At 44.7% G+C, this 27,120-nt stretch overlaps 2 protein-coding genes and 1 long non-coding RNA gene across 3 annotated transcripts in view; 2 read left to right on the forward strand and 1 right to left on the reverse strand.

Moving 5' to 3' along the window:
- The first annotated feature begins 1,067 nt into the window (after positions 1 to 1,067).
- Positions 1,068 to 20,716, forward strand: LOC107033069 (uncharacterized). Its single transcript, XR_001458470.3, has 3 exons — positions 1,068 to 1,185; positions 11,883 to 12,232; positions 20,308 to 20,716. It is a non-coding gene; the product is annotated as an uncharacterized lncRNA (long non-coding RNA).
- On the reverse strand, positions 18,303 to 25,003 carry NME6 (NME/NM23 nucleoside diphosphate kinase 6). Its single transcript, XM_006196260.4, has 6 exons — positions 24,535 to 25,003; positions 22,028 to 22,124; positions 20,262 to 20,364; positions 19,675 to 19,714; positions 19,103 to 19,263; positions 18,303 to 18,827 (listed from the first exon to the last, which is right to left on the reverse strand). The coding sequence occupies exons 2-6, from the start codon at positions 22,115 to 22,117 to the stop codon at positions 18,661 to 18,663; spliced, it is 561 nt and encodes a 186-aa protein (XP_006196322.1). The 5' UTR covers positions 22,118 to 22,124; positions 24,535 to 25,003; the 3' UTR covers positions 18,303 to 18,660.
- Positions 25,004 to 25,173: 170 nt separating this feature from the next.
- FBXW12 (F-box and WD repeat domain containing 12) overlaps positions 25,174 to 27,120 on the forward strand; it is a 57,133-nt gene continuing 55,186 nt past the window's right edge. The window contains exon 1 of the mRNA XM_072941210.1: positions 25,174 to 26,865. The gene's annotated coding sequence lies outside the window, so the exon portion shown is untranslated. The remainder of the gene's footprint in view (positions 26,866 to 27,120) is intronic.

The following is a 27,120-nucleotide window of genomic DNA, read 5'->3' on the forward strand; positions in this document are numbered from 1 at the left end:
CCACATATTCATAGCAGAGTTATTTACAATAACCAAGACCTGGAAATAACCTATGTGTTCATCTATGGATGACTGGAAAAAGAAGAATATATATATATAAATAAAATTATGCTGAGTGAAATAAGTCACAGAGAAAGACAAATACTGTATGATTTCATTTGTATGTGGAATCTGAAAAACAAAAAAACCTCGTCTAACTCATAGAAAATGAGATCAGATATGTGGTTCCCACAGCTGGGGCAGGGATTAGACGAAAGTGCTCAAAAGGTACAAACTTTCAGTTATAGGATAAATAAGTAATGAATGATGACTACAGTTAACACTGCTGTATGGTACATTTCAAAGTTAAGAGAGTAGATCCTAAGTGTTCTCATCACAAGGAAAACACTTTTTTTCTCTTTTGGTATTTGTATGAGATGATAGATGTTAACTGAAGTTATTGTGTTAATCATTTCACAATATATGTAAGTCAAATCGTTATGCTGTACACCTAAAGCACTTAAACAGTGCTGTATGTCAATTATATCTCAATGACACTGGAAAAAAATAAACGTTTAAGAATGTAAAAGGGTTATTACAACAAAAAGTTTGTGAACCGCTGCCCTAGAGAAACTCTACGGGTGTAGCGCAAGGAGACATGGTAATATCCAATTGAAATATTGGTCTATTTCTACAATAGATACCATACAGCGGTGAACACAAATGGATGGATTACTGCATATCATCATAGAAACTGTGCAAAATGAGCTAGTACCTACGTTATAAGGCTATTCATGTAATGTTTATTTATTTATTGGATGGAGGGACTGGGAATTGAGCCTAGGACATTTTGCATGATACGCATGCGCTCTACCACTGAGCTATACCCTCCCACTTATTTATGTAATGCTTAAAAGCATGGAACCAACACTATATTTTGTTTATGGGTACCCGCGGTAAAAACAAAAAACGTTTGCCCGAGGAGAAAGGAGCAGGTCAATGAGACCGTACTCAGACTCTCCTTCCGGCACTACTCGCGTTCTGTCTCCAGACTACGCTTCCCGGCAGGCTGCGCGCTCGCCAGTGACGCACTTCCTGCAGAGGCACAGACCTGACGTTGTCGCGGCTGCAGTTACCGCCGCTACCTCACCTACCCAGGCGCAAGGTGGGCCCCGCGGGAGCAGCTCCTGGGCTCGGCCGCGGACGGTGAGTGGGGCGGGCTGGTGAAGTGCCAGGGCGGGAAGAGGGTGAACGCCTCCCCTCCCCTGCGCTGCGACCTCCGGCGCCGGGCTGGCGTGGGCGGTATCCGAGCTTGAGGCCGGTCCCTCAGGTTGCGTGGGAATGAAGGGTGCGCGTTGTGGGGGCGCTGAGCACCCCTCCCGACTGCTCGCCTTCCCTGTGGATCTGGCGGGGTTTCCTCCCATGGTGTCCAGTACGCTGTCCACGTGGTTTACAGCCGCCTCCCCAAGTTTCCCCGCCCCGCCTCCCGCTGAGGGGGTCCCATCTGCGCTGTCCACTCCAGCAGCCGATGGCCACAAGTGACACTTGAGCGCTTGAGTTGTTGCTAGTGCTACTGAGGAACTACATTCTTAAATTTACTTACTTTTAATTAATTTGTAACTAAATAATGAAGTCTAAAACATTTTCCCATCAGACACAAGTTTATTGTTTTGCCGAGACATTTCCCTTTAACCCTTGAAAATTTAACGTCTTTTTGAGATGTGCTGTGTCAAATACATACCTGATTTCGAAGAGATGGCTGGAAAAATATAAAAGAAGTATATAAACTATCGCTAACCTTTTCATATTGAGTATGGGTTGAAATGATAATATTTTAGATATGCTGGATTAAATGTTAATACAATTAATTCCACTTTTTAAAAAACGATTTAAGTTGGCTACTAGGAAATTTTAAATTATGTATGTGTTTGGCACTGTGGCTCTCACTATATTGCTCTTGGATAGCACCACCCTGCGAGAAGGGGGTCTGTGTGCATCTGGTAGAGCCTTCCGCGCCTCTTGGAGAATGCTTCCTGGAGGAGCCTGATGTGTCTGGAAGGCATTCTTATTCTGTCTTCACTGAGGGGTCTAATTCTGTCGACTATATTGCATATTTCTGTTGGAATTTCTTGCAGAATGGCTTTTTCTCAACCCCTTTTCCCCTAGCCACCACGAGCCTCCCTGGGGTGGGTTGTGCTGGAAAGAGAAAGGTGAGGACATATGGTGATTTGAGGGGATGAGATTGAAGGAGCAGGCATCTCTCACAGCGAAAAGTCTGCCGAGACTCATGTTTTCTTTTTTAACCAAGGTGAAGAAGATTCTAATGATTTTAGAAGCCATGTTTGCAATTTTAATAGATACTGAACTGCCATGTAGATCATAGTTTGCTCCCACCAGTTATTAAAGAGGCATTGTTTCCTCACTGATTTGGGATGCCATGTTTGCCACATACTATGATTAAACTGTCCTTCCTTCCTTCCACACATCTATCCATCCATTCACTCATCCTTCCATTTTTCTTCCTCTGCAGTCTGAATTGTAGATATGACCAACCTGTGATCGACCTGTTATGAGGGAGCAGGGGAACCTTAATTGCTTTTAATTACTTAGATTTTTGGAGGTCATTTGTTACCAGAGCATAACCCAGCTTATCAGTCAGATAGTGATCCTTTTCTCTACGTCACTCTGAAAAGGGTGGCTTCTTCTATGTGGATTCTAGATGTCTGATCACTCTGCTTTTTCATTCAGTCATTGGCTCCATAGGCATTTATTGAGGCAGAGGTTGATGAAGCTGCTCTGAAGCCAGAGGCTTGGTGCTGCCACTTGGAAGTGATACAATCCTGTGAGCCAATGACCTAACCTCCCAGTTCTCGGGTCCATTTTTTTATGAGATGGAGGTAGCGGCAGTATTCACATCATGGCTTTGTCGTGAACTTTAATGAAACAGTGGATTTAGCATGGTGCCTGGTACATGGTACCTGCTTAATCAGTGTTAGCTACTGCATGCTGCTAGTAGTTCTGGAAGGAGAAGAGCTTTGTAGGCTCAGTTATGCTGCAGTAACAAATGACCTCAAATCTCAATGGCTATCTAACAACAGCAACCTAACCGGAATCCTGTCTCATTCTTAGTGGGTTAGCTGTGGCTCTACTTCATGTCCTTTCAGTCCATGACCAAGAGTGAAAGAGCAGACCCTATGTGGGGCAAAGAGTGCTGTGACAGAGGGAGGAGAGCAAGAGAGATGAAACCACACAGTGGCTCTAAAGTTGCTGTTTAGAAGAGAGACATGTCATTTCCACTCACATTTCACTGCCTGAGGCAGGTCACATGTATTTGCCTGATATCAGCAGATGGGAAAGTATAACTGTTTTGCAGAAAAGGGAAGCAAATATTTGGAACTAACACAGCCCGCTCCAAGGGCCTGCTTTGCCCTAATTGCTAGAATTACAAAAATGCCTGAAGAATTGTACTAAGCACTGGCAGGGACAGGTAGCTGGAGGAGTCCTGGAGAAAACAGGAGATTGAGAAGTCAGGAAAAGACTCTAAGTCCTTCATGTAAGGACGTGGAGTTGTGTCTGGGAACTTTCTTCTTTCTGTTCCAGCTTTTATAGATTGATGAGGACAAATTGGCATAATCTCAGCATCAGAGTTTCCATTTAACTTCCTGTCTCTTAAAAAATATCGAGAGGAGCTCAGTGTATGCATCCCCTTCTTGCTTTTCTGTTCCAGTACTCTATCTAGTGCTGCACTAATGCTAAAGCAATTTTATTTACTATGGCTTAAAAATGTGTTGTCATATTTTAGAAGACAAGTCTCCCTTTTTAGTCTTTATTCTCATAATTTTCTTGGCTGTTCTTATGTATTTTCTTTAAAAGAATTTTGTTTTTTTCTTTTCTTTTTTTTAACATTTTTTATTGAGTCATAGTCATTTTACAGTATTGTGTCAAATTCCAGTGTAGAGCACAATTTTTCAATTATACATGAACATACATATATTCATTATCAGTTTTTTTACTATGAGCTATCACAAGATCTTGTCTATATTTCCCTGTGCTATACAGTATAATCTTGTTTATCTATTTTACATATGCCTGTCAGTATCTACAAATTTTGAAGTCCCAGTCTGTCCCTTCCCACCCCCGGCCCCCAAAGTAATTTTAGAATTATCTTGATTAGCATTGCATTGAGTTTATTTAATTTGGAAGGAATTGATTGACGTGCAGTATAATTCACCCTGTCCAGAAGCATGGTATGACTCTTCATTTACCTGCATATCCTATTATGATCTCCAGCTGCTTGTATAAACTCACAATCTAGAAGGGAGATAGATGGATAAACATATAAACATGTAGTGTGGTATGACTGAGAAGAGATTGGACAGAAGAGGGAGTTACACCTCTGCCTGTGGCATTGGAGTTATGCTTTAGGGGTTTCCTGGAGCTGGAGAAACTTGAGTGGTCACAAGGGGGCAGTAGTCAGCAGCAGACTGAGACTCTAGTCGAGGATCCTTGTCTGCAGCGCTTCAGCATCTGTAACCGGCATATTCCCTAACACTGCTTGCCTTTCTCTGGGGCAAATTGCTGGAGGTCTTTGACTCAGGCTTGTGGGGAGACAGATATGCAAATTTCTGATAGGGTCATGTGTCATACAGATACCAAAATGAAAGATAGACAGCTTTCCAGAAGTCAGTGTAGGGCCTGGGGCTCTTCCTAACTGATGGGACTCAGTTCAAAACTCAGTATTGTGGCAACTCCTGGGAACACAGGGAACTGACTACAGCTGGAACCTAGACCAGTGGAGTCAGAAGCTGGGCATTGCATGCCCTGCACGGAGTTTGAGAATAGAAGCCCAGGCACTGTGTCATTACAGCCATGGTGTTACCTACCCCTTCCTTGAAGGCTTGGAGAGATATGGAAGTAGTAGGGGTTGTTGAAGTCTCTGCCTTAAAAGAATAGTATGCTAACCATGAGGCATATCCAAAGTTGCTGAGCTGTTGGGTCATCCAAACCTTGGGCTACTGGGTGGGGACCTGATCTCCCCCTTCCCCTCCCCTTCTCTCCTCTTCCTTCAAGATGGCTGACAAAGGCCAAAGTGTGATGAGAAAAAGGGAGGAAGGTTGTGCCAAATGGTCCAGAGTGAGGTAACTGGCAGGGGTACGTAGCGCTCAGGGGGCATTGTAGCTGGGTGCTGCTGATAGAGGGGAGCCTCTGGCTGCTGTGTGGCTCCAGTCAGGGCCTTTCCCTCTCTGGCATTCACACCAAGGCAGGTGTGTATATTGTGGGGCTGAGAGTCTCCAGTTTGGGGGGGAATTTGGGTATCCTCCATTAAGATATCCCCATTTGTGTTTTCCAGGGGGAGGGCAGGGAGTGGTGCCTGTGGAATTGGAGCAGGAGGAGGTGGCTCCCCCTGCCTGATTAGCCCCATGCTACTCCCTTGCAGCAAAAGCAGCAGCCTCTGGGCTCCTTGGGTACAGCCTGCATGGTACGTGCTCAAAGCTCCCCTTGATAGACTAACAGATGGGTCAGTGAGCTGTGCCCAGCAGGCAGTACAACTAAGAGGCTGTGCAGAAAGATTTAACATAGTAGCACTGAGACTGCTATATTTAGAAAGGCCTGCTTACAAGGTTGGCCCTTTGCTGGCATCTGGGAACTTGGTACTCAAGTACTGTAGTTTAGGTGTAGTTCACTGTACCTTGACAGTGTGTTTCATGCTGAGCAACTTGCTTTCCTTCTGGGAGCCTGGAATTTTCATAGCTGCTAGGCAGAATGTACTACGTGACCAAACCCCTTAAAAACCTTGGGCACCAGAGGCTTTAGTGTCGAAACATTGCACACATGTTATTGCATTTTTCACTGCTGGAGAAACTCACCATGTCCACTTACCAGAGGGAGAGAGCATAAGGAAGCCAGTACATGGATTTCTCCAGACCCTGCCTGTGTCATTTTCCCTCGCTGATCCTGTTGCATATCTTTTTTGCTGTTATAAACCCTAACTGTGAGTACAGCTATATACTGAGTCCAGTCAGTCCTTCTAGTGAGTCACTGAATAGGGGGTAGTGGTCTTGGGGACCCCTGATACAGGTACCCAAGTAATATAGTTTTGGTATCTGTGCCAGAGAAATTTGGAAGCTGAAGCGTTGAGTGCCTAGCACCTGGCTGGGAGACTGTGCTTCAGCCAAGTTCTCAACAGGGCCAGCCTTTACCACTGTTTTGTAGTGGGCAGACTTGAACCCCTGGACTTAAGAAATTAATGAAGTAAGACACCAGACTGTTCAGCAGAGGGGAGAATGCCTGTGGGAAGTAAGAATCCCTCATCACCAAAAGGGCCTATAGCAACCAGTCCTCTATTGCCAAAGATGCTCCCTTCCCCATGTCTTAGAAACCACTGGTACCCTGGAGACCAGTGGCTGCAGATCAAGTTTGTGACTTGCCTGAAAGAGAGGTCTCCAGGCTTCTCAGTTACAGTCAAGATCTGATGGGCAGTGAAGTATCAATGGGGAAAACAGGATTGGCTCTGACACTCCAGTGATGCCAAACTCTTTTGTGGAACCAGCACTCCATCTGAAGTCTAGCTGTCAAACGTGAAGTAGTGCTGTGTCTTCAGCTGGGAGAGGCATAGGTCCTCTCCAATGCTCCACCTGAGTCTGGCAGACTGGAGTTTTGTGGATGTCTTTCCTATGAAGTCTTCAACTACCAAGTCCCTGAGGCCATAAGCAGCATTGAGGCTAGGCCTGGTGTGACAGTCCCCTGCTAGCCCCCACCATAACCCAGACCTAATGGAAGAGGTGGTACCCCAGGGGAGTAATTCCCTTTGCCCCTGACTAAACCAGGATATTCTGCAGGAGAGCTTAGAGACCCTGCAGGAGGATACAGAGGACAGAGTCCTAGGGGCCCTGTGGGATCAGGACAGGTCTTCATCTGGGAAAAGGCAAGGGTTTCTCCTGATGTCTTATTGTGGTAGTGTTCTGGAAGGCTGCCTTCAAGCACCATGTCATGTCTGGCATGAGATATCTTCAGTGGTTTGGGGGTGGTTCCATTCTCCCTGTGAAAGTTGATGGTGACTTGATGAGTATGAATTTACTGGTTGATTTAGGGACCAGTGAAATTCAAGGATGTGGCTATAATTTTCACTGAGGCAGAGTGGAAGAGACTGAGCCTTGAGCCTGAGCCTATACAAAGAAATGCTGGCATTTCAGGAATCTAGTTATGTTGGGTGAGAACATGTTCTCTTCCTTTTTCCATTCATATATTCATTGACCATTGAATAAAATAATAAAGCATTTTTTTGATCACAGAGCTTACATTCTAGTATAGGGACACTGATATATACAGTAAGCAGCATATATAAGTAAATTATGTATGTTAAAGAATAATAAGCTCTACAGAGTTAAGAAGTATGTATAATTATACAAATACAAGTAGAGCAGAATAAGGGGGACCCAGAGTGCCAGGGTGTAGAGGAAGCTGGCTGAATGAGTGACCAGGGTTGGCATCTGTGAGGAGATACATCTGAGCAAAGGCTTGAAGGAAGTGCGGAAGTTAGATATGCGGGTGTGGTGGGGAACTGTTCCAGGCAGGGGAGCAACCAGTGCTGAGACCCCGAGATAGGAGTATGCCTGGCCTTTTTGAAGAAAAGCAAGGGGGCCAGCGTGATGGGAGCTCAGAGAGCAAGGAGAGCAAAGTAGTGAGTGAGGCCTTCTGTGTCCTAGAAGTTAAAAAAGCTTAAAGCATAATTAAATCTGTTAGTTTTATGTTTCACAGATTATTTGGTATCATAAACCATATTTTCATTTATTTAAAACTGATTATTTGTCTAGGTTGGCAAATACAAAATTATTCTGGATTTTCCTGAGTTCTTAAAAGTCCTATTTTCAGAGTGGCACATAAATTTCTGTCAAAAATTTTTTTCAAGGTTTTTCTCTATTTGGCATAGCTATGAATTAAGTAGTTCTGATTTGTTCTGTTTTTATCTGCTTGGATCTATTTTGCACTGCTTTCATCAGTTTGAATTGGCCCCATTTCAATCCATTTGGCTTCTGGCCTAGTTTCTCCAACTATTTCAGTGTAGATTTACCCACTTAAATTTGCTTTCACCTGGCCAGTCTAATTTGGTCTTATTTTTATCTTGTTTCATCTGGTCTTCTTCTCTATCTCTATGCTCATGCATTTTATTGATTCTGAGGACTATATTAAAATTGCCTTAAAATAACCCGATTCAAATTATATTAATCTTTACACTGAAACTTTGGATCCTATTGGATCCATTTCAGTCTTTACACTGTTTTGCTACACTTCATTCATCCTTCCCTTTCTCTGTATATCTTTTTTTCCAAATCCCAAATAATGTGACATACCACTCCTAAATATATCACATTGTAACTAATAAGTAAGGACTTTTAAAAAATATATAACCACAGTATCATTATCATATCTCACAAAATTATCAGTAGTGCTTCAGTATCATCTAACAGTTAGTTCGTGTTCAGATTTACCTGACCATCTCAAAAAAGTCTTTTTGCCAATTTGAATCAGGATCCAGACAAGATCCACACATTCCATTTTTTTAAACTGTCTGTTAGATCTGTATCAATTCTTCTTCCCTCTCCTGGTTTTTTCCTCCAGGCCATGGATCTGCTGACATGCTCTGAATCTAGAATATAAAACTATTTTAGATAATATCATAAGATAGTTTTTGCATAGTAGGTTGTAAATCAAGGAAAATAGTTCTGAATCTTCATCAAGAGGTGTTCACCAATATGGAAAACATCACATCACCAATGGCATTGCTGCTTGTAGTGTTTTAGTTACCACCCATACAGCATACCTGTGTCTGTGACCAACAGAACATACACATGCCATCAATCAGGCCCATCCATGTTTATCTACATTTGTAGCTGGCGTGTCCACAGTGATCTGCCTATAGCTGTAAGCGTATGATTGCTTCATTATGTCTCCTAATGTAGTCCTTCCAAGAAATTCATATTGAAATGCATAATGTTTTACTGTAAATTACTTTCCTTTATTTCTCTTTTATATTTTTGGTTTTAGGACATAACATTATTATAAAAAATTCTGTGTATAGGTATTTTATTAAATATGAATTTCATTTCAGGAAAGATATTATAAAACATAGACTATAAAAAGGAGCCTTTGGTTCTGAGAGTGTTGAGAACATGTGTCTGTTTTCTGCCTAACTTTTTAGTTCTTTCTTAATTAACTCTGCTCCTATCACTCATTCTCTCAAAAATATTTATTAACTATTAAATGTTAGGTCCAGTTCTGGGTTCTTGGAATATACCAGTGGTATATCTGGGAAAAGGGTGTTCCAGACATAGGAACCAGCCAGTGCATGGCATCAGGAGGAGAGGTCAGTGTGACCCAGACTGGAGTGAACAAAGGATGGAGAATAGACGGTCAGAGAGCCAGTAAGTCACGAGAGAAAGTGGGACCTTGTGTGCCACTGTCGGGAGCTTGGCTTTTACTCTGAATATTATAGACTTAAAAAAAAAAGGTGAAGAGTCTTGTTTATTAGAAATGTAGAATAAAGAAGGAAGAGATTAAAATTGGTTTTAGTTACCCGCTTCCACCCCATTCTTCTATTCCTGATCCCAGGGCAGAACTCTCCTGGCTCCAGGAAATACTTCCTTTTGGATGGATGAGGGTCCTGGCAGGATTGGGGTCAGCAGGTCCTCTGGAGCAGCATGGCTTAGCCACCTCTCATCCTGTCCTGAGAGAATCAGTGCAGTTGGGCTGGGTGTCTGGGATGTCTGGATGGCAGCTTTACAGCCTGAGACTGTGGTCAAAGCCCAGAACATCCCTACCCCCAGATGTAGTCTCTAGGCCAAATTTGGTTGCCTTTTTCCCGAAGAAATTGATCTGTCAGAGGGCGTAATTCTCACTAGCTGCTTCTCTCCAAAGCAGCCAGAGTCTCACATTTGCTTAGAAGCTTTTCTATTCTTCTTTAAAGACAGACTTAGTAGAACATAAACATTTGAGTGCTAATTAGTTCAGAGTTATCTGTGGCTTGTGTTGTGTTTAAAAGCGCATCCTGAACCCTGTTTTGTTTCTTCGTACTTTGTGACTGTGGACAAGTTACTTAACCCCTCCAAACCTCAGTTTCCTCATCTATGAAATGATAATAGCAGGATTAAATTTGATTTTTATCCAAAGCACTGGATAGCAAAATGCTGGGTCCATAGTAAACGTTATTTATTATGGTAAGTAATAATAATAATAACAATTTTTACAACCCAAATGTCAGGTAATAAAACAAAGGCCAGCAGAACTTACTGGGAAAAAAATTTGAGTTTATTTAATTGTCAGGTAAAGGTATAAACCAGTAAAAGAATTTTTTACTAAATGGTTCACAGGGAGAGAAATGTCAGGGATGATTAAGTACTAGGAAGGCAGTTTTATGGCATCTGTGTTATAACTAGCATTCTGCATTGGATGAAATGAATCAATGGATCCATACATGTTTGGTTAAAACAGTCCCCTTATTTATTAGTCAGCAAAGAATCTTCAGTTAGCGCCAATAGTCTGGCTTCTTGAGATTACAAAAAGTTCATGGTTTATCATCTTCAGCTGGTTAGAAACAGTTGTGATTCAATTTTGCTATTTCTTAGGTAGGTAAGTACAGCCAAAAAGTGAAATTTCTGTGTATGTCGCTTTGTGGAAAACAGAGAAGAGCAGATATGGGACTGATTCGGGAACTAAGAGCCAAGTTTAAGTTAGTTGTGCCTGTCTACTGCTGAATCTCCACTTCCTGGTAGAACCTGATGGCATAATAGTCCTCTAATGAACACCTATTAATGAATAGGGAAACTGAAATGAAGGTTTCACATATGCACTGTTTAGCAGCTCTTCTATACTGACTTCTGCATTTGAGACATCCAGGCTGAATGACTCTTACATCAATCCATTCTTTCTTCTCATAGGAAAAGTCACAAAGGACATTCCCATATAGTCATAAAGATTGTTCTCTTGTTGGAAATAAATGGCTGTGGCTGTGTGTGTTAATATAAATGGTTATGGCTTAGAAGATAATTTTAGTAAAATTGCAGATACTTGCAGAGCTAAAGATGCCTCTGATGCTTACTTAGAAGATTCCTTATTGGGATAATATGTAGAATAGGTTTTGCTGCAGGTTTTTTGGATTCATGTAAAAGATATAGTGTGTAAAAATTGAGTGTAGTGCATAATCTGAATCTAATCATGGGAAATGTTCTATGCATATTCCTGAACATAAGGAGTGTTCTTTAAAAAAAAGAACTGTATCCTTCAAAAATGCCAGTTTCATGAAGGATACTAAAGGAAACTAAAGGACCATGATAACTAATTATAATAACTGATCGTAGACTGGATTGTGTACTGGAGGGAAAAACGCTATAAAGAACATTATTTGATTAATTGACGAAATTAGAATATATATGATAGATAAAAGTATTATGTAAATGTTAAATTTACCAAAGTTGATAACTGTTTTGTAGTTATGAAAGAGAATATCCCTACTTTTATGAGACACATACTGAAGTATTTAGGGGTAAAGGCCAGGATATATGCAGTTTACTCTCAATGGCTCAAAGAAAAGTATATACATACATATACATGTACACACACATACATATACAATATATAAATGTTAGCAATTAGGTATTTTGGGTAAAGGGTACACAAATATTCTTAGTATTGTTCTTATTCTTGCAGCTTTTCTGTATGTTTGTAATAATTTTCATATAAAAAGTCAAAAGAGGTTGAATGGAAATACAGATCTGGTAAAGCATGTCTTGGGGAGACATTAATCATTGTGAGTGATTAATGGGCTAGATCTTACCAGAAGACAGGGAAGAAAAGCCCTATCAGCCCTTCCTATGACTGTTGTGACTGAAAACTTTCTTTTTCAGCAGATTCCAAACCAGAAGTTCATCTCTGGCCCTCCTGCCCTCTGGCCTTTGGCAGTCATCAGTTTCTCAGCCAACATAAGCTACCCAGTCATCCTATCCAGATTTCTGTGTAGAAAACCAACTCCACCCAGGGGATCCTTGGCCAGATGACCAGCAGCAACAGCAACACATTCTGATAAAAACCACTGGGGGGGCCAAAGCAGAAGACCACGGAATGGGAGTCTCTACACCTTTGCTTCAGAGTGCAGCTGAGAAGGGGACTTCAGTGGTTTTCTCTAGTCTACCCCAGGGACCACCAGTAAGCTCTTGGGGAAGAAGCAAAGTGTTGAAGGTACAGCAGTCTGGCGCAGAGGGTAAGCTCTGGGGAAGCAGACAAAATTCTTGAGAGGGTAGAAATCTCAGGATTTGGAGCAATCTAGTTTGGAGAGTGTGGACTAGATTTTAGCCAGAAGTCAAACCTTTTCAGACATAAGGCTATCATGGGGGAAAATCTTGTGTGTGCAGGGAGTGTGGGGAAAGCTTTAGAAGAAAGTCTCATCTCATCAGACATGAGAGGACACACACAGGGGAAAAGCCTTATGTATGTGAGGAGTGTGGGCAAGGCTTTATGGATGAGTCAGCACTCCACAACCCCCAGAGTACACACTCAGGTGAGAAGCCCTATGTGTTCAGGGAGTGTGGGCAAGCTTTTAGCTGCAAGGCACACATCATCAGGCATCAGAGGACACACACAAGGGAGAAGCCCTTTGTGTGCATGGTGTGTGGGTGAGGCATTAGTGAAAAGTCAGACCTCAGTAAACACCAGAGGATTCACACAGGGGATAAGCCATATGTGTGCAGGAACTGTGGCCGGGGCTTTAGGGTGAAATCACACTTCATCACACACCAGAGAACACATTCAGGGGCGAAGCCTTATGAGTGTGTGGTGTGTGGGCAAGACTTCAGTCACAAGTCAATTCTCAGTGCACATCAGAGGATACACTTAGGGGAAAAGCCTTAGGCATGCGGGGGATGTGGGCAAGATTTTGGCCTTCAGTCAGCCCTCATCAGACACCAGAAAACACACTCAGGAAAAAGCCTTAGGTGTGCAAGAGGTAAGGGTGTGATTTTAATAACAAGTTAGCTGTCAGCCACATCAGAGGACACACTCAAGGGAGAAGCCTTAATAGTGTGGGCAAGGCTTTAGGTGGACGTCACTCCTCATCACAGAGCAGAAGACATGCTGAGGGAGAAGCCTGACATACAGGGAGTGGCAGTAAGGTGTTAGCTGGAGGTGAACTCTTAAGAAACACTGGGAGTCAAATCTCTCCACCATCCTTCACCACCCCACTCGAGCTTTGTGAGGGCCTCAGGGACAGTCTTCTGACCCCTTACACTCTCTGTGAGTATGAACATGGCAGAGGTCTAGCCTCTGATAACAGAGGTACCAAGTGATGGTTCTCTTGGAGAAGCAGTCTTTGCTTTTAACTACTTCCTTCTGCAGCTGTGTCCTTTCATTGGCTTCTATGACACTCTTCTGTTCTGTATTTGTCTGTGTCTCTAGCCTTTGCTGCATCCTCTTCTACCCAGCCTTAGCGTATTGTTGAGGGTTCAGTCTCTAGCTTTCCAATCTGAGGGACTCCTTAACTATGTCTCCTAACCCTCCAGTTCCAAACTCAGGTCCCTTTAACCACACCCCCAGAGCTCTTCAGTCTCAGGACTTAAACCTCAGAGCCATACTATTTGGCTCTCCAGTGACATGGATAAGGTTACTAGCAATGCCTCACCATCAGCCTTCCAATACCAGGTTCCAGAGCTTTTAAACATAGCCGCTCCTAAGCCCTTCAGTCTCAGTGCCCCTCAGTCCTCCAATAATGAAATGGTTCTAAGGCCCTTTGAACCAAACCCTCTCTCACTTGTCTTGCATTCCAGGGGCCAAATGGCCCGGATTCCTGACAGTTTGCCTCCCTCTCTTCTTGGCCCTGGCACTGAATGTCAGTGGGTGTACCCTGGAGGGCTCTCTACTCAGGCCTCAGTGTCTTTATATGCCAAGAGGATATTTGCCACAGAGAGGAAGGAGAGAGAGATTTCTTTAACACCTGCTCCCTCCTCCAAAAAAAACTGGCTTGGTTTTGGGCTGGAGGGGGAAAAAAGAGGAGAGATAAAAGGGGTTGTTGGTCCAGAGGCCTTTGTCCAATCCCTCTCACCTGGTTGTCTCCAGGGTTAGCTTGGTTGGGGGTAAGGGCTGGAGCACCTGGAAGGTTCTCCCCACCCAGTTTCCATGGAGATGAGGATAGGACCTTTTAACGTCAGCTGAAGTTGCTGTCACTGGTTCCCTCCCCTCCTCCTCCCTGAGCAGTGGAGGCACCCCCATTACCCTACTCCACTTTTGCACAGTTTTAACATCTCAAGAGGTCTGTGTTTAGAGCCACTTTCCCATGGTGCTTTGTGGGAGTGCTCTCTACTCCATCCCGGGGTCCTGGTTTTCTGCAGCTGTTTCCAGCATCATTCCCTCCTCTCCCTTGCCTTATTGCCCTTACTTTCCACATCTTGAGATGGACCTTCATTCCCTGACCTCAGCAAAACCTATTTCTAGGCCTTACTTTGGGAGGGAGAGGCCCTCCAGCTAGATTGCAGCTAGTTGTTCACGGTGGTGACCACCTCAGTACCCTATTTTTGGGTTGGCTTCCTCTGTCCTGTTTTACTCTCCCACTGCCCCACTCTTGTTTTCTGAGATCAATTCCCAAAATAAACTACCTGCTCATAAGCCCTTATTTCCTGCTCTGCTTTTAGGGGAACTGGAGCATAGGCACAAGAGCTGAGGGGAGCGTAAGTCTGTGACTCGTAGAACTGCTAAACCAGAGGACGATCCCTCACCTGATCACTTGTATTGGGAGGCTTCCCTTTTAAATTTACATTCTCTGGGAGCTCATGACCTCAGTTGTTTTCTTACTCTCCTGTATCCTTACCCTGTCCCTCTCTAGAGCCTGTAAGTGAATTTATATTCCACCAGTCCTTCAGAACGTCCCTCTGAATTTCCCTTAAACCTACTATATTCTTCCTTAAGTCACAAACAAGAAAACACTATATTCATTGTCCCCATTTCCTCAAATCCAGGTTCTCCATTCATGTAAAGGATTATCTGAAAATCCAAGATGAGAACTCCTTGCACTGGAATTGTTTGGGGAGCATCTGAGGATGGGGAACAACAGAGGGTAGGGTCAGAGCCATGGATAAGACATAAATGCCCCAGATGATTGAGGCTACATAGAAAAAGTATGTTTAATATGTGGGAAGAGATGCTTTTTCAGGAGAAACTAAAAAGCCACTCACCTGTGGCCTGTCAGTAACCCAGTTACCACCCAGTCTTTCATTACATTACATCTGTAGTGACAGGCAAAGCTGAAGGAGGAAAAAGATTCTGTGAAATTCTTACCCTGCCCACAGTTCCCAGACCTGTGAGTTACAAATCTTCAACCACTAACTAGATGACCAACCCCCAGCCCCCCTGCTTATGCAGAATGCTCCAAGAGGGACAAGAGGAGCCATCTTCTCTCCCAGGACCCCAGATAAGAAGGCTGTAACTCTTGATGCTCATTAGGAAGACTGTTATCTCCATTTGGGAGAAAACTTTGGACCACAGAGGTTTATACATGACTGACACTCTCTCAACTGTTTTACGACTTGTGTAGTCACCAGTACACACTGGACTGTCTCAGTCCCAGTGCTCTCCCTCTTCCCTTTCCACTCTGCACTGTCTTGCCAGACACATCCATTCCCTGCACTTAAGTCTCTAGTCATTTCTTTCAGTCAATAAGAATGTCTTCTCTACAGTGGCCACGTAGGTAGGGACTGAGGGGGACATGGAGCTAGAAACATTAAGAGGTACACAGTTTTGAGGATTAGACAGGAGAAGTGGAGGGGAGGAGAGTGCTTCCCCTGGCTGCTTACTGAGAGCGGGGGCTCCTGATCAGTCTCCCTTGTCAGTTTTCCTGGTGTTTCCAGCTGGACTTTGTCTAGTCCGTTCAGCTGCAGGGAGGAATAGGCCAGATGGTCTGCCTCTGTTACTGGGTTAGGGTTGGGGAACTGCCTAGTCTGGATCACCTTGTTCTGTTGTGTGGGGAGACCTAGGGTTCCCTGCTGCTGAGTGTTCCTCTAGTCCTGGAGTCTCAAACCAGTTTACCTTCAGAGACTCCTTCAGAGTTTTTTCTGATTGTCTCTTGCATTATTTCCAGGTATATAGTTGTACTCAGTGGGGAGCAGAGAAATGGGTCTACACCATTTTATCTAGACTGAAAGTCACTGGTCACTAATATTCTAGGCTAATTTGAGAGTTTCACTGTAAAGGTGAGCAGAGAAATGGGACAGTGGCATGAAGGACGTGTGCTGTTGAGAAAGGTTTGCTTTTATTTTTTATGAGAAACCACAGCATGTTTGTAAGCTCCCTCTCCTGATGATGCAGGAAAAGTAGAAAGTAATTGCTGAGGCAGTGCCTTGAGTAAGGGGGAGAAGATAGGATCTCCTGCACAGAATGGGCGTGGCTTTACATAGGGGCTTGGAAGGTGTGTCCATTGTTCCTCCTTAACAGGGGGGAAGTAGGTGAGCACAGCTGCAGGTAGGTCCTCAGTGTGGTCTTGGGAGCGTGAGGACTGTTCTGGGGTTTCTGTTATCTTCCTGAAAGAGGAAGCAGGGTTAACAGCTGGAGAGTGAGGAAGGAGGAAGGGGTATTGGAGGTTTGAAGAGAGAGAAGAATATAGGGAAAAGTTACCCAGAAGAGTGGACGAGTGACTGGTCTAGGTTTGGAAGACATGAGGGGGGAATGTAGAAGACTACGATTTAAAAGTAGGATTTCATGAATTTAGAGCCAGAGGAATTCTAAGTAATGTCGAAGACCAGGGCATGGATAGTCCATTATATTTACAAAGCACTGATACACACGTCTGGCACTGTGCTGGGCAGCAGCGACAAAGGCATAAAGGAAGCAGTCTCCTCTGGAGTGGGGAGTGGGCTGCTGAGAAAATGGGGATGAGTCTGTCAGCGCAGACAACCGCCATGCGCTTTGCTGTGCAGAGACAAAGAAACAGAGGTAGCCACAGGGGAAAGTGAGGTCAAAGAGATTTTGAAAAATGGTAGACACCAAAACATATTTGAATTCAACGGGGAAAGACTTAGTGGAGCAAGGTAAAAGTGCAGTAGAGACAGGTTAACTAAGAGCAGGGAGACAGGATTCAGAGCAACTGGCTTGACGGGAAGCAGGACTCTCCCTGTGTTGTAACAGGAAGACAGGAGAAGATGTGAGCATCTGAAGATACATTTATAGGTTCAGATGCATGAAGATTCTCTAAGACTCTTAGACATCCCACTCTAAACCCAAAGGTAGTAGGACAGTATAAATGCTTCAGCCACTATCTTCCATATAGGGTAACCTCCCTACCACTTCAGAGCTACTGTTCTTGCCAAGGTCACAGTGATCTCCATGCTGCCACATTTACAGCACTGCCAAGGGTACGTTAAAGGCTTCATTGTTCTGGACTTCCCAACAGCATTCAGAATGGCTTCATTCTCCAGAAACACTGTCTTCTCTTTTACTTTCCTGATCCACATATGTCCGGTTTTTTCCTTCCTTCTCTGGCTGTTTCTTCATCTCTTTTGTTGGCTTGTGCAAATACTTGTTTTCATAAGTTCTAGATAAATTCAAGGCTCCTCACAACTTTCAGTTTGTAGACTGTAATGGTAATGGCACCCAATGATTCACACCTCCCAGTATCATGCTCTGTGCAGTTACTTCCCACATGGACTCTGGGCTTGGCCATGTGACCTGCTTTTGCCCATGGGATATTAGCAAACATGACACAAGCAGAAGCTTGATAAGCTTGTGAATGGGGGCTTGCCCTCTCGGAACCCTGAAACAACCATGCTGTGAAGCAGCTCGGGATGGAAGACCACGTTGGACCCAACTGCTGAATGCAGCCACATGAGTGAATCCAAGTGAGCCCAGCAGAACCACCCAGGCAATCTACAGACACGTAAGAATAAATCATTATTGTTTTAAGCCACAAAATTTTGAGGTGATTGGAAGTGATAACAGGTCATCCTCAGTTACAACAGAGATGTGGCTACCTTTAGTGGTTTTGAGCAAATCAGGAAAAAAAAGAGTCATAACATGCCTCTCCTGGGCAGACGCACCTTTGTCCAAACAAAAGGTGCCCCTTCTTTCAGGATGCAGCCCTGTGCACAGCATGGATTTGAGCCCACATTCAGCTCCGGCACTGGATACTTTTATGCACTCATAAGCGACACACTATGTGTGTGAATCCTGGGGAGGTTTCTACACGACTTTCTCTTCATTTAGCATAGACTAGAAACTTAGCTTCAGGATGGGTTTAATTACTCCAGTTAAGGAGAGACAGACAGCACCTAGAGTAGTGCTCCCAACCTTGAGGATTCAGTAGAACACTGACTTTTATTAAGGAAAATAGGCCAAATGTTGCTAATAGAGAGTCACTTCACTTTTCAGGCAAGTCAAGTAGGCAAGTTATTCCTGGAAAAAAGATGAACAGTTCTTAGAAAAAAGAGGAGCCGTCATTCCTCTGAACCACTCATGAACATTCCAGACAAGAGGTAGATAGAGTTAGATTCTAGAAGAGGTGGCAGTGAGGAGTTAGGCCCTTACGCAGGTAGTTGTGCCTCACAGAGATGGCACCATGCCCCAGGTCTCCCTGGTCCTAGGAGAATGTTCTGGAGCAGAGGTCTAGAACAGGCTGGGCAGTGCCACCGGTCTTCACGGACCGATGGGCCTGCCTCAGGCTGGCCGTGGGCCTCCTTTTCCAGCTGCACAGTGGATGCCTCCCTCTGGGCTGTAGTGCACTAGGCCACAGCGCAACTGGGGCTCCTCTTCCTCATACCAGCGCTGTTCACTGAAGTCCGGGAAGAAGGCTGCAATCTCTCTACTGGCTGAAACCACAGAGTCTGTAAGGGGAGGTGAAAAAGAGAAGGGGTTCTCATAGGGAGTGCAGGATGGAGGCAAGAGGCAGTCATAATCAGGTCCAGAAACCTGAGCCCTGACTTCTCCTGCCTGCCATAGTCCTGGGGTCCCATCTGCTGAGATGGCCACAAAGGTCCAGAAACACAACTGGGAAGAAAGCTCACTGGGGAACCTGGCTCTCAGCCCTGCCATACGGCCTGCCCACCAACCACAGACCAACTTCCCTCATTAGTGCTGTGGACACAGGAGGCAAACGCACCAGAGCCATGGGTTGTGTTACGGGTATCAGTGAGGCCAAAACTCCCACGAATTGAATCTGGGGCCACGTGGCGTGCTCGAAACACTCTGGTGGGTCCCATCACCGTCCTCCAGAGCTGGATGGCATCCTTGTGGGCGAGGATGTAGGCTCGGATTGGCCCACTGTGAACAAATGGAGCACATGTCAGGAATCTGGCTATTGGGCCTAGGAGGGCACGCTGTGAGCAGAGCAGGAATAAAGGCACACTGGACATCCCGAGTCTCCTGCTTTTCTAGCCGAGTGCCAATGCTGCTTCAAATAGAAGGTGATGGAAGGCCACTGCTGATGAACAAGAAAGGCCATGGAGGTCAGCAGAGTTGCTAGGCAGCATTCAACAATACTCTTCTATAGGCCCTGGACAAGTAACCACCACAGGACAGGTGGCCACCTGGTCAGTTTTGGCCCAAGCCCTTATTTCTTCAGATACATGACACTGGTTACAACTTTAAAGAGCGGCAGATGAAATTAACAAATCTGTTTAGGGGCAGATAAGTCTCAGTGGATGAAGACGTTGGAACAAAAGTGATAAGTACCTGGCCATGAACTCCACCAGCCGCTGATAGAAAAAGCGCCCTGCAGAGAGAGAGAACCTTCATCAAGACACTGGTGTCCAAGAGAGCTTTTTATATTTCTGCCTTCCTACTTGGAATAATAAAAATTGTTTTAGAGAAAAGAACAAGGACCATGGGAGTCTGACATACCTGGGTCTGAATCCAGGCTCTCCAATTTAACAACCTGTGTGATTTCAGATAAGTCATTAACTTCCCCAACTCAGTTTCCTAATATGTGTGCTGGGGACATAAGGATCTCTACCTCATGGGGTTGCTGGGGAACTAAATGAAATCATGGGCCTTCAAACAATGTCTGATAGAGTCAACTGTTAACTAGTGGTACTACCAGGACATAAAACTTAAGTTTCTTTTTGGAACCATGAGACAGAACCCTTCTAGAAAACATTTTAAAAATATTGATAATCATGAAAGGTTTGTATATAAATCAAGACTTTAGAAGACTGGCTGCAGTTTTATGGTTGGTCAGTCAGACAGCCTGACATTGTGTGTCCAGGTAAAGTCTCCCTTAGGATAGAGAAGCCTCCCCTTCAGAGGACTGTTGGTCATACCTTCATGCTCTTGGTAAAACTTCTGACAATCTTCTTTTCTCCACAGAAGTTCTCTCATTCGTACAATAAGGAACTTGTTGCTCAGAATCTGCTGATGAACAGCCTAGATAAACACCACCGCAAAGAGAAAAGTCAGTCAGAGGGACCATTTGAGTGGATGGAAGACCCAGGCTGATCAAAAGGACCATGAGGACCTTCAGAGCCCAAGACATGAGGGTCCCACTGGTGGGTCAGAAGAAAAAGAAGGTGGAGTGATGTGAAGACCTTCAGTCCCAGAGCCAGAGCATGAGCCTTGGGTGGAGGGGCAGGAAGTGCTGTCTCTGCCACTCCATTCTGACAGAATCCATCATTCAGACTGTCATAAAATCTCTTGATAGTGGTCTTGCCTTGAGTTTCTCCCACTCTCCCCAAACCATCACACTTGATAGATTAAAAACACCATAATTTCTATTTCATACTCTGGTCAGAAGCTTTTGAATGTTTCCTCTTTTTAATGGAATGATGCACAACCACTTAAGGCCAATGCTCAAGGCTGCACTTTTCCTTGCCCTCCACCACTTCCGGTTCTCTGGTCCCATCAACCCAGCCTGCCTGTGGCCCTGAGACCCACCACACAGCATCTCCCTTCTGTGGAACACCTACTCCTATGTAGTAACCAAAGTCCACCCTTCCGCTGAGGCCTGGTCAAGTCCCAGCACTCACAGACCACTGTTCCTGACTGCTCCCTTCTCCCCCTGCACCATAGTAAGCTTACTTAACCATGCTGCTCAGCTAGTACTTGGGACGAATCCTAAAAGGACCCTCACCTGGCCCCACCAAGATTCCACACCCTAATCTCCAGGACTCTGAATGGGATGCAATATTTTATTGTTACATTACATGGCAAAAGGGATGTGTAGTTAAGGTTACTACTATCAGTTGACTTTGCTTTAATCAAGGAGGGAGGGTATAGCTCAGTGGTAGAGTGCCTGCTTAGTATACATGAGGTCCTGGGTTCAATCCCCAGCGCCTCCATTGAAAAAAAAAAAAATAATTATCTCTCACCTCCAAAAACAAAAATAAACAAACAAAAAGGAAAATGCTTTAATCAAAAGGGAGATTATCCAGATGGGCCTAAGTAATCACATGAGCTGTATAAAAGCAGAGTTTTAACTAGCTGGGGGCTAAAGGAGAAGTTAGTGATTAAAAGCATGAGATGGCACTGCTGTTATCTTGAAGATGGAGTGAGCCAGGTGATAAGAAATGTGAGTGGTCTCTTAAAAACTAAGAGTAATCCCCACTAGAAGGCCAGCAAGGACATGGGGACCTCAGTTCTATAACCACAGAAACCAACTTCTGCCAACCAGAATGAGTTTAGAAGTGGATTCTTCCTCAAACCTTTTAGATAAGGGCCTAATCAGCTGATCCATGGACTTTGGCCTTGTGAGACCCTAAGGAGAGAACCCAGCCAAGTCTACTGGACCTCTAAATTCTAGAATTGTGAGATAATGAGTGTTGTTTTAAGCTTCTAAGCTTGTGGTAATTTGTTATGCACCAATAGAGAACTAATGTACATACATTGTCTTGAGGTTTGGTTCTTATTGTATTGGATCCTTTCTTCTATTTTATATCTGCCCCAATTCTCCAACAGATTTTTAGTCTTTTTAGGGTCACAGGACTGTGACACAACCCAGGACTATGTTGTCAGTCTTCACAAATGGCCCCGTGGCACCTCAAACAGAAGCAATGCCCAGGGCATACTGTAGAGGCTTAGTTCTTGTTCTTACCTCCAGAATCAGTGGGTGAGCAACTGCATCAGGCTTGATCAGGGCCAGAGTGAGCTGGAGAGCCTGAGGACTCCGCAAGATTGAGGTCATCTCCCTCCTGCCATCAGAGAGCCAGATTAGGGACCCATCAGTGCTGCACTCCCCACCCTTCCTACTCTGGAGCCATGCTGCCTTGCAAAGCTAGCCAGCGCTCCTGACACTGGCACATGACAGTTACTTTGTATTTTATTGCTTATGGGATTGAGGGAAGAGAGTGGTGGAGGGGCCATTCAAGTTGCCCAGTAGAGCACATAATCTGGTTTATGCAACTCTAAACCTAGGAAGGAGTTACCCATTCAGAAGAAGTTCGAGTTTAAACACAACTTGTCTCTGTCAATGTTCCCTCCCCTTCCTAACTTTCTTTTGTGTTTTACAGAGGATTTACAATTTACATTCCTAAACAGCGTGGCTACAAAGGATCCAATAACTGTTTCCATTTCTAAGGCCCTCTATCCCACAGTGCTCCCCATCAATTCTGAAACTGGAAGATGGGATGGACCAGAATTGGGATGTTGCCAGAATACCTCCAAAAAAGTCTCCTGGATACCTACCATTTCTTATCTAATCTTACAAACAGGTTAGGATTTCCCTGCCCAAATCAAACCCTTTAATACATTCAACTGTCCTCAGTGGCAAGGCTGGCAGACATGTAACTCCAAGGTCAAGGACAAGTTGTAACCATTTTGTATGTGAAGCAGCTCAGAATGCCTGGTGCAAAGGTGCTTAATCAATTTTATTAATGAAGTGAACGTATATAGTCTTACTCTATTTATCTCTGTATTTCTAGTGTCCAATCATGATGTAAGAGCTTAAATAATTGTGGAAATGATGTAAAAAAAAAAAGAATTTTATAAACTGGACTAAGAGAACTTGAGATCTCTTCCAACTGTGAAATTCTATTTACATGTATGAAATTGATCATCTCTGCAGGACTAAGGAGTAGGTCTCAAAAAGATTGTCTGGTGGAACCCCTAAATTTGCCAACAAATACAGAGAAGACTTCCATAACAAACACAGGGACAGAGTCTGGGCAACTGTCTCATTTCTCTGAGCCCAAGAGTAGCCTGACAATTAAAGTAGCTACCACACTAAAGTTGGTGCTAGGGTCTGGCCCAGAAAAACTATGCCAAGGTCTTTCCTACTTATGTCTTTTCGACAGCATTCAGCTTGATGCTGCACTCAAACCACAAAGCTAAGCCCAGTCTAACCAGTACAAGATCAGCCAACCCACTGTCCCTAATATCCCAGGTGGTGAGTAACCTAAAAGCAAGCAGAATCTGCCACATACCTGGGGAGAGAGATCTTTGACACCTCCCCCTCGTCATACTCCATATCCACACTATCACTTAAGTTCTGGCAATTTTACCTAGTCAATGTATCTCAAATCCATACAATTCTCTCCCTCTCAACTGCCACCCCACTCCCTGGACTTCAACAGCCTCTTCAATGGTCTTCTAGTTTCTACTCTTGCCACCCTCTAGTCTGTTCTCCACATAGCAGCCACAGTGAATTAAAAATGCAAATCTAATCACATAATTTCCCTCCTCAACCCTTTAAAATGTACCCTGCTCTTATGATAACCTCAAATCCTTATCATGTCCTACTGGGCTTTGCATGATCTGATCCTTGTGTACCTCTCTAGCCTCCTCTGGAACTCCACACTGCATAACTTGATTTTGCTCCAGCTTCGTGGGCCTTACAGCTCCAAGATTTTCTGACCCGACAGCCTTTGCATGAGAAGTTTTCACAGTCCTAAATGTACTTCCTCTGGTTACCTCCTAGATCTTAGCTCACTTCCCCTGTTTTAAGTTCTCATGGCTCCTTACACGTTTTCTTCAGCTATCTCTTTCCCACTAGAAGGTCAGCTCCATGAAAGCGGGTAACTCTTTTACACACCATCGTAATCTCTGTATTCGTGCAGAGTGCCTAGCACATAGATGGCTTTCAATAGTATTTGTTGAATGAATTCTGATCCAGCTATCCCAAGGCCAGGCTGCTAGGAGCTCTCCAGGGGAGAACCTGGTTCCTTTCTTCCTGGCAGCTAACTTATGCCTGTTTTGGCTCCTGGTTTATAACAAATGTTGACACGTCGAGAAACTTACTCAACTTAGAAGTCACTCCATTTAACAATTTTACAATATTGTAAGTTGCCTAGGCGTGTGCCCCAACAACAGAGGTGCCCATTCCTCTGCTTCCTGGAGGACGCCAGCCACGCCCCCTCATCCTCCCAAGCGCGTCTGGGACCTGCAACCCCTCAACTTGGCTTCCGGCCGCCAACACCTGAGGCCCCGCTCCCTAGTCCCCGCTGTTCACAGCCTCAGCTCTTGCCACCACCCGTCGCCTTGCTGCCCCTCCATAGATCTAGGCCTGCAGCCCCACGACCCCTGCCCCTTGTACCGCGGCCTAAGCCCACCCAGATTCTGGGCTAATCGGAGCCCCAGGCCAGCTGGAGTTCCGGTTCTAGTCACCTGGTCCTCCAGTCGCAGGGCCCGGCCGACAGGCACTGCAATAGCTAGCCTTGTGGCCCAAGCAGGGTCTTTCAGGCGTTCGGCCGGGCAGCCCGCCGCGGGGTCCTTGCCGTGAGGTCACGGGCCAGTCAGCGCGGGATTAGGGTGTTTGCAACCAGTCCTGGAGGCCGTGTAGCAGGAGGGCCGGCTTGCCGGTGTCACTTGTCTCTCTGCGTCAGTTGTCTCTCTCCACCACTTGCCCCAGACCAGAGGAGATGAAGCCGGCTCGGGCGGGAGATGCCCCTCCAAGCCCAGCTCGGGCGCCCTCAGGCGGGAGGGAGGGCTGGCGGCCCTGCGCGGGGAGGTGCCACGGAGAGGACAGGGTGGACTTTTCAGGGTGGCAGCCTGGCAATGGGCGTGCCCCCAGCGTAGCCACCGGAGTGGACCTTGCCCAACTCGACCTTTCTGTTATTTGTCTAGGGTAGTGCCTGGCACATGGTTGGTGCCCAGTGTTTGTCGGAAGGAAGCGGCGGGCAGAAATCTTGTGCGTTGGGTCACGAGGGCAGAGGCAGCCGTATGGGATTGGTGAGGGAGGATTCTTGGCTGGAAAGCAGGTTTACATAAGCCTGAGGGAAACTAGTAAGGCCCTTGAACATGTCGCTAAGGAATTTAGGGTAGGATGTGGGGTGGGGTTACCTTGGAGTCTAGTAAAACAGTCCAGGGTGAGCAGATGAGAACTGGGGTGATTCCTGGTGTGTCGTCTGATGTATGGAGAGGGTACAGTGTTTCAGGTTGAATAAGAGTGGTAAATTTTTTTTCTTGGAGAGAATCACTGAATCTGAGATGAGTGAAAATAAACTATAACTGTTACAAATTTAAAAAAATTTTTTAAACTGACTTTGTGCCTGCATAAACAGGTGTTGCACTCCTGGAATGTTAGAAGAAGGGTGTGTGGTTCTGGCAGCTTGTTTCCACAAGGTGTCTTTAGAAAGGTCCATTTCTTACCTGTCTGGCTGGTGAAGGTACATGTCCATTTCTGCCTTTAGAGGGTGAGAGTAAACTTACCATGTGCCACTGACCAGACATCTGGTTTCAGTCTTATTTTCCAAATGCACGAAGTCTAACTTTGTTTCTTATCTTTATCTTCTTTAACATATCTTTGGGCTATGGGATTTTGCTGATTTTTAGGCCATGATCATTAGTTCACATTTTGTCAGTCTTACACGCACTGTGGAAGGTTTTGGTTCTATATTTTATGGTTGCTTTGACTGTCTTCAACAATATGCCTATATAATGAAAGTACAGGCAGATGTGATCTAGGGGAAGACTCAATAAATAACACCCTTTTTCTAAACTCAGACTCGGAACCAATAGAAATAGAGAAATGGCAGGCAGGTGGAGACCAAATGTCAGTTTAATCAATGCTGATGAAGCTGTTGGAGAACGATGTATCTTAGTGTGAAAGCCTAATGCACCTGCCTTCTAACTGATATCCAGGTTCAATGCCTGGTTGCTTATAAGCTGCACTTAAAACAATTGCAACAACACAAAGAATCTAAATAGTTACCAGGACATATAAAATTTTCAAAGTTTGGCCCTACATCCTCAAAATTTAGAAAGCAGGCCAATCCCCAGCCCCTAGCAGATGCCAGGGAAAGTTTTGTCACAGAAACCTGTCAAAAGACCCTGACACTCAGTGATGTCTGAGGGAAGGTGAATAGGCTGAAAAGGTCTTAATTTGATTTTGCTGGGACTCAAGTAATTCTATACCAGTTATTGTCTCCAGCTTGTGAACTCAGTTGGGAGAACCACCCATTAAGAGGTTAATTATGACTTGAAGTTTGTTCTGTCCTGAGGGGCATCTACCTGTGTCCAGTCTTGTGTGTAGACAGTGGTATTTAAGACCATGCTGCCGTCTTGGAGTGTTAATTGACAGCAGTAGTGGCAGCCCCAACCAGGTCTTCTTTGAGGTGCCTTTCTTTTTCATCCAGCATATTTAAATTACTTAATATCATCTCCCCTTTGGGTCCTGTGTTTCTGGCATGTCGGGGCTGCATTGAGGGTGGGCTCTAATCTCACAGCTTCCCTAGCCCACTGTGAGCAGTCCTCAGGGCCACTGCCTTCTCAGTGTTCCAGGAGTTGCTCAGGTCCAGGACACCTGCTACTGAAGGGGTGCGAGGAGGAGGGGAGGTGTTCCTTGACCCCGCACATTTCAGTCGAGAATCACTGTCTGCAGGTTTTTCACCTGAAGCTGCTGTTCTTCTGAAGATTGTTCTTCCAGGGACCAAGTGAGAATCAAGACCTCTGCCATGTGTTCCTCAAGATACTGTACTCAGCTTCTGGATGGGTCAGGTGAGAAGTATCATTTATTCCAGACACTTCATTTTTGGCATTTTTCTGTTCCTGTACAGCTTTCTAGAAGAGTTGAGTTTCCAACATTTTTTTTTAGCCAAGTGAAATTAGTTTTCTACCTTTTTTAAAATTTTTTTAAACATTTTTAAATTAAGTTATAGTCATTTTACAATGCTGTGTCAAATTCCCAACATTTTGTTGTCAGGAGGAAAACCTATGGGGCCGACCATCTGCTGGTGGAAAGTAGGGGAGAAA

The sequence above is a fragment of the Vicugna pacos genome, chromosome 17, assembly GCF_048564905.1.
Source record: "Vicugna pacos chromosome 17, VicPac4, whole genome shotgun sequence".
NCBI lineage: Eukaryota > Metazoa > Chordata > Mammalia > Artiodactyla > Camelidae > Vicugna > Vicugna pacos.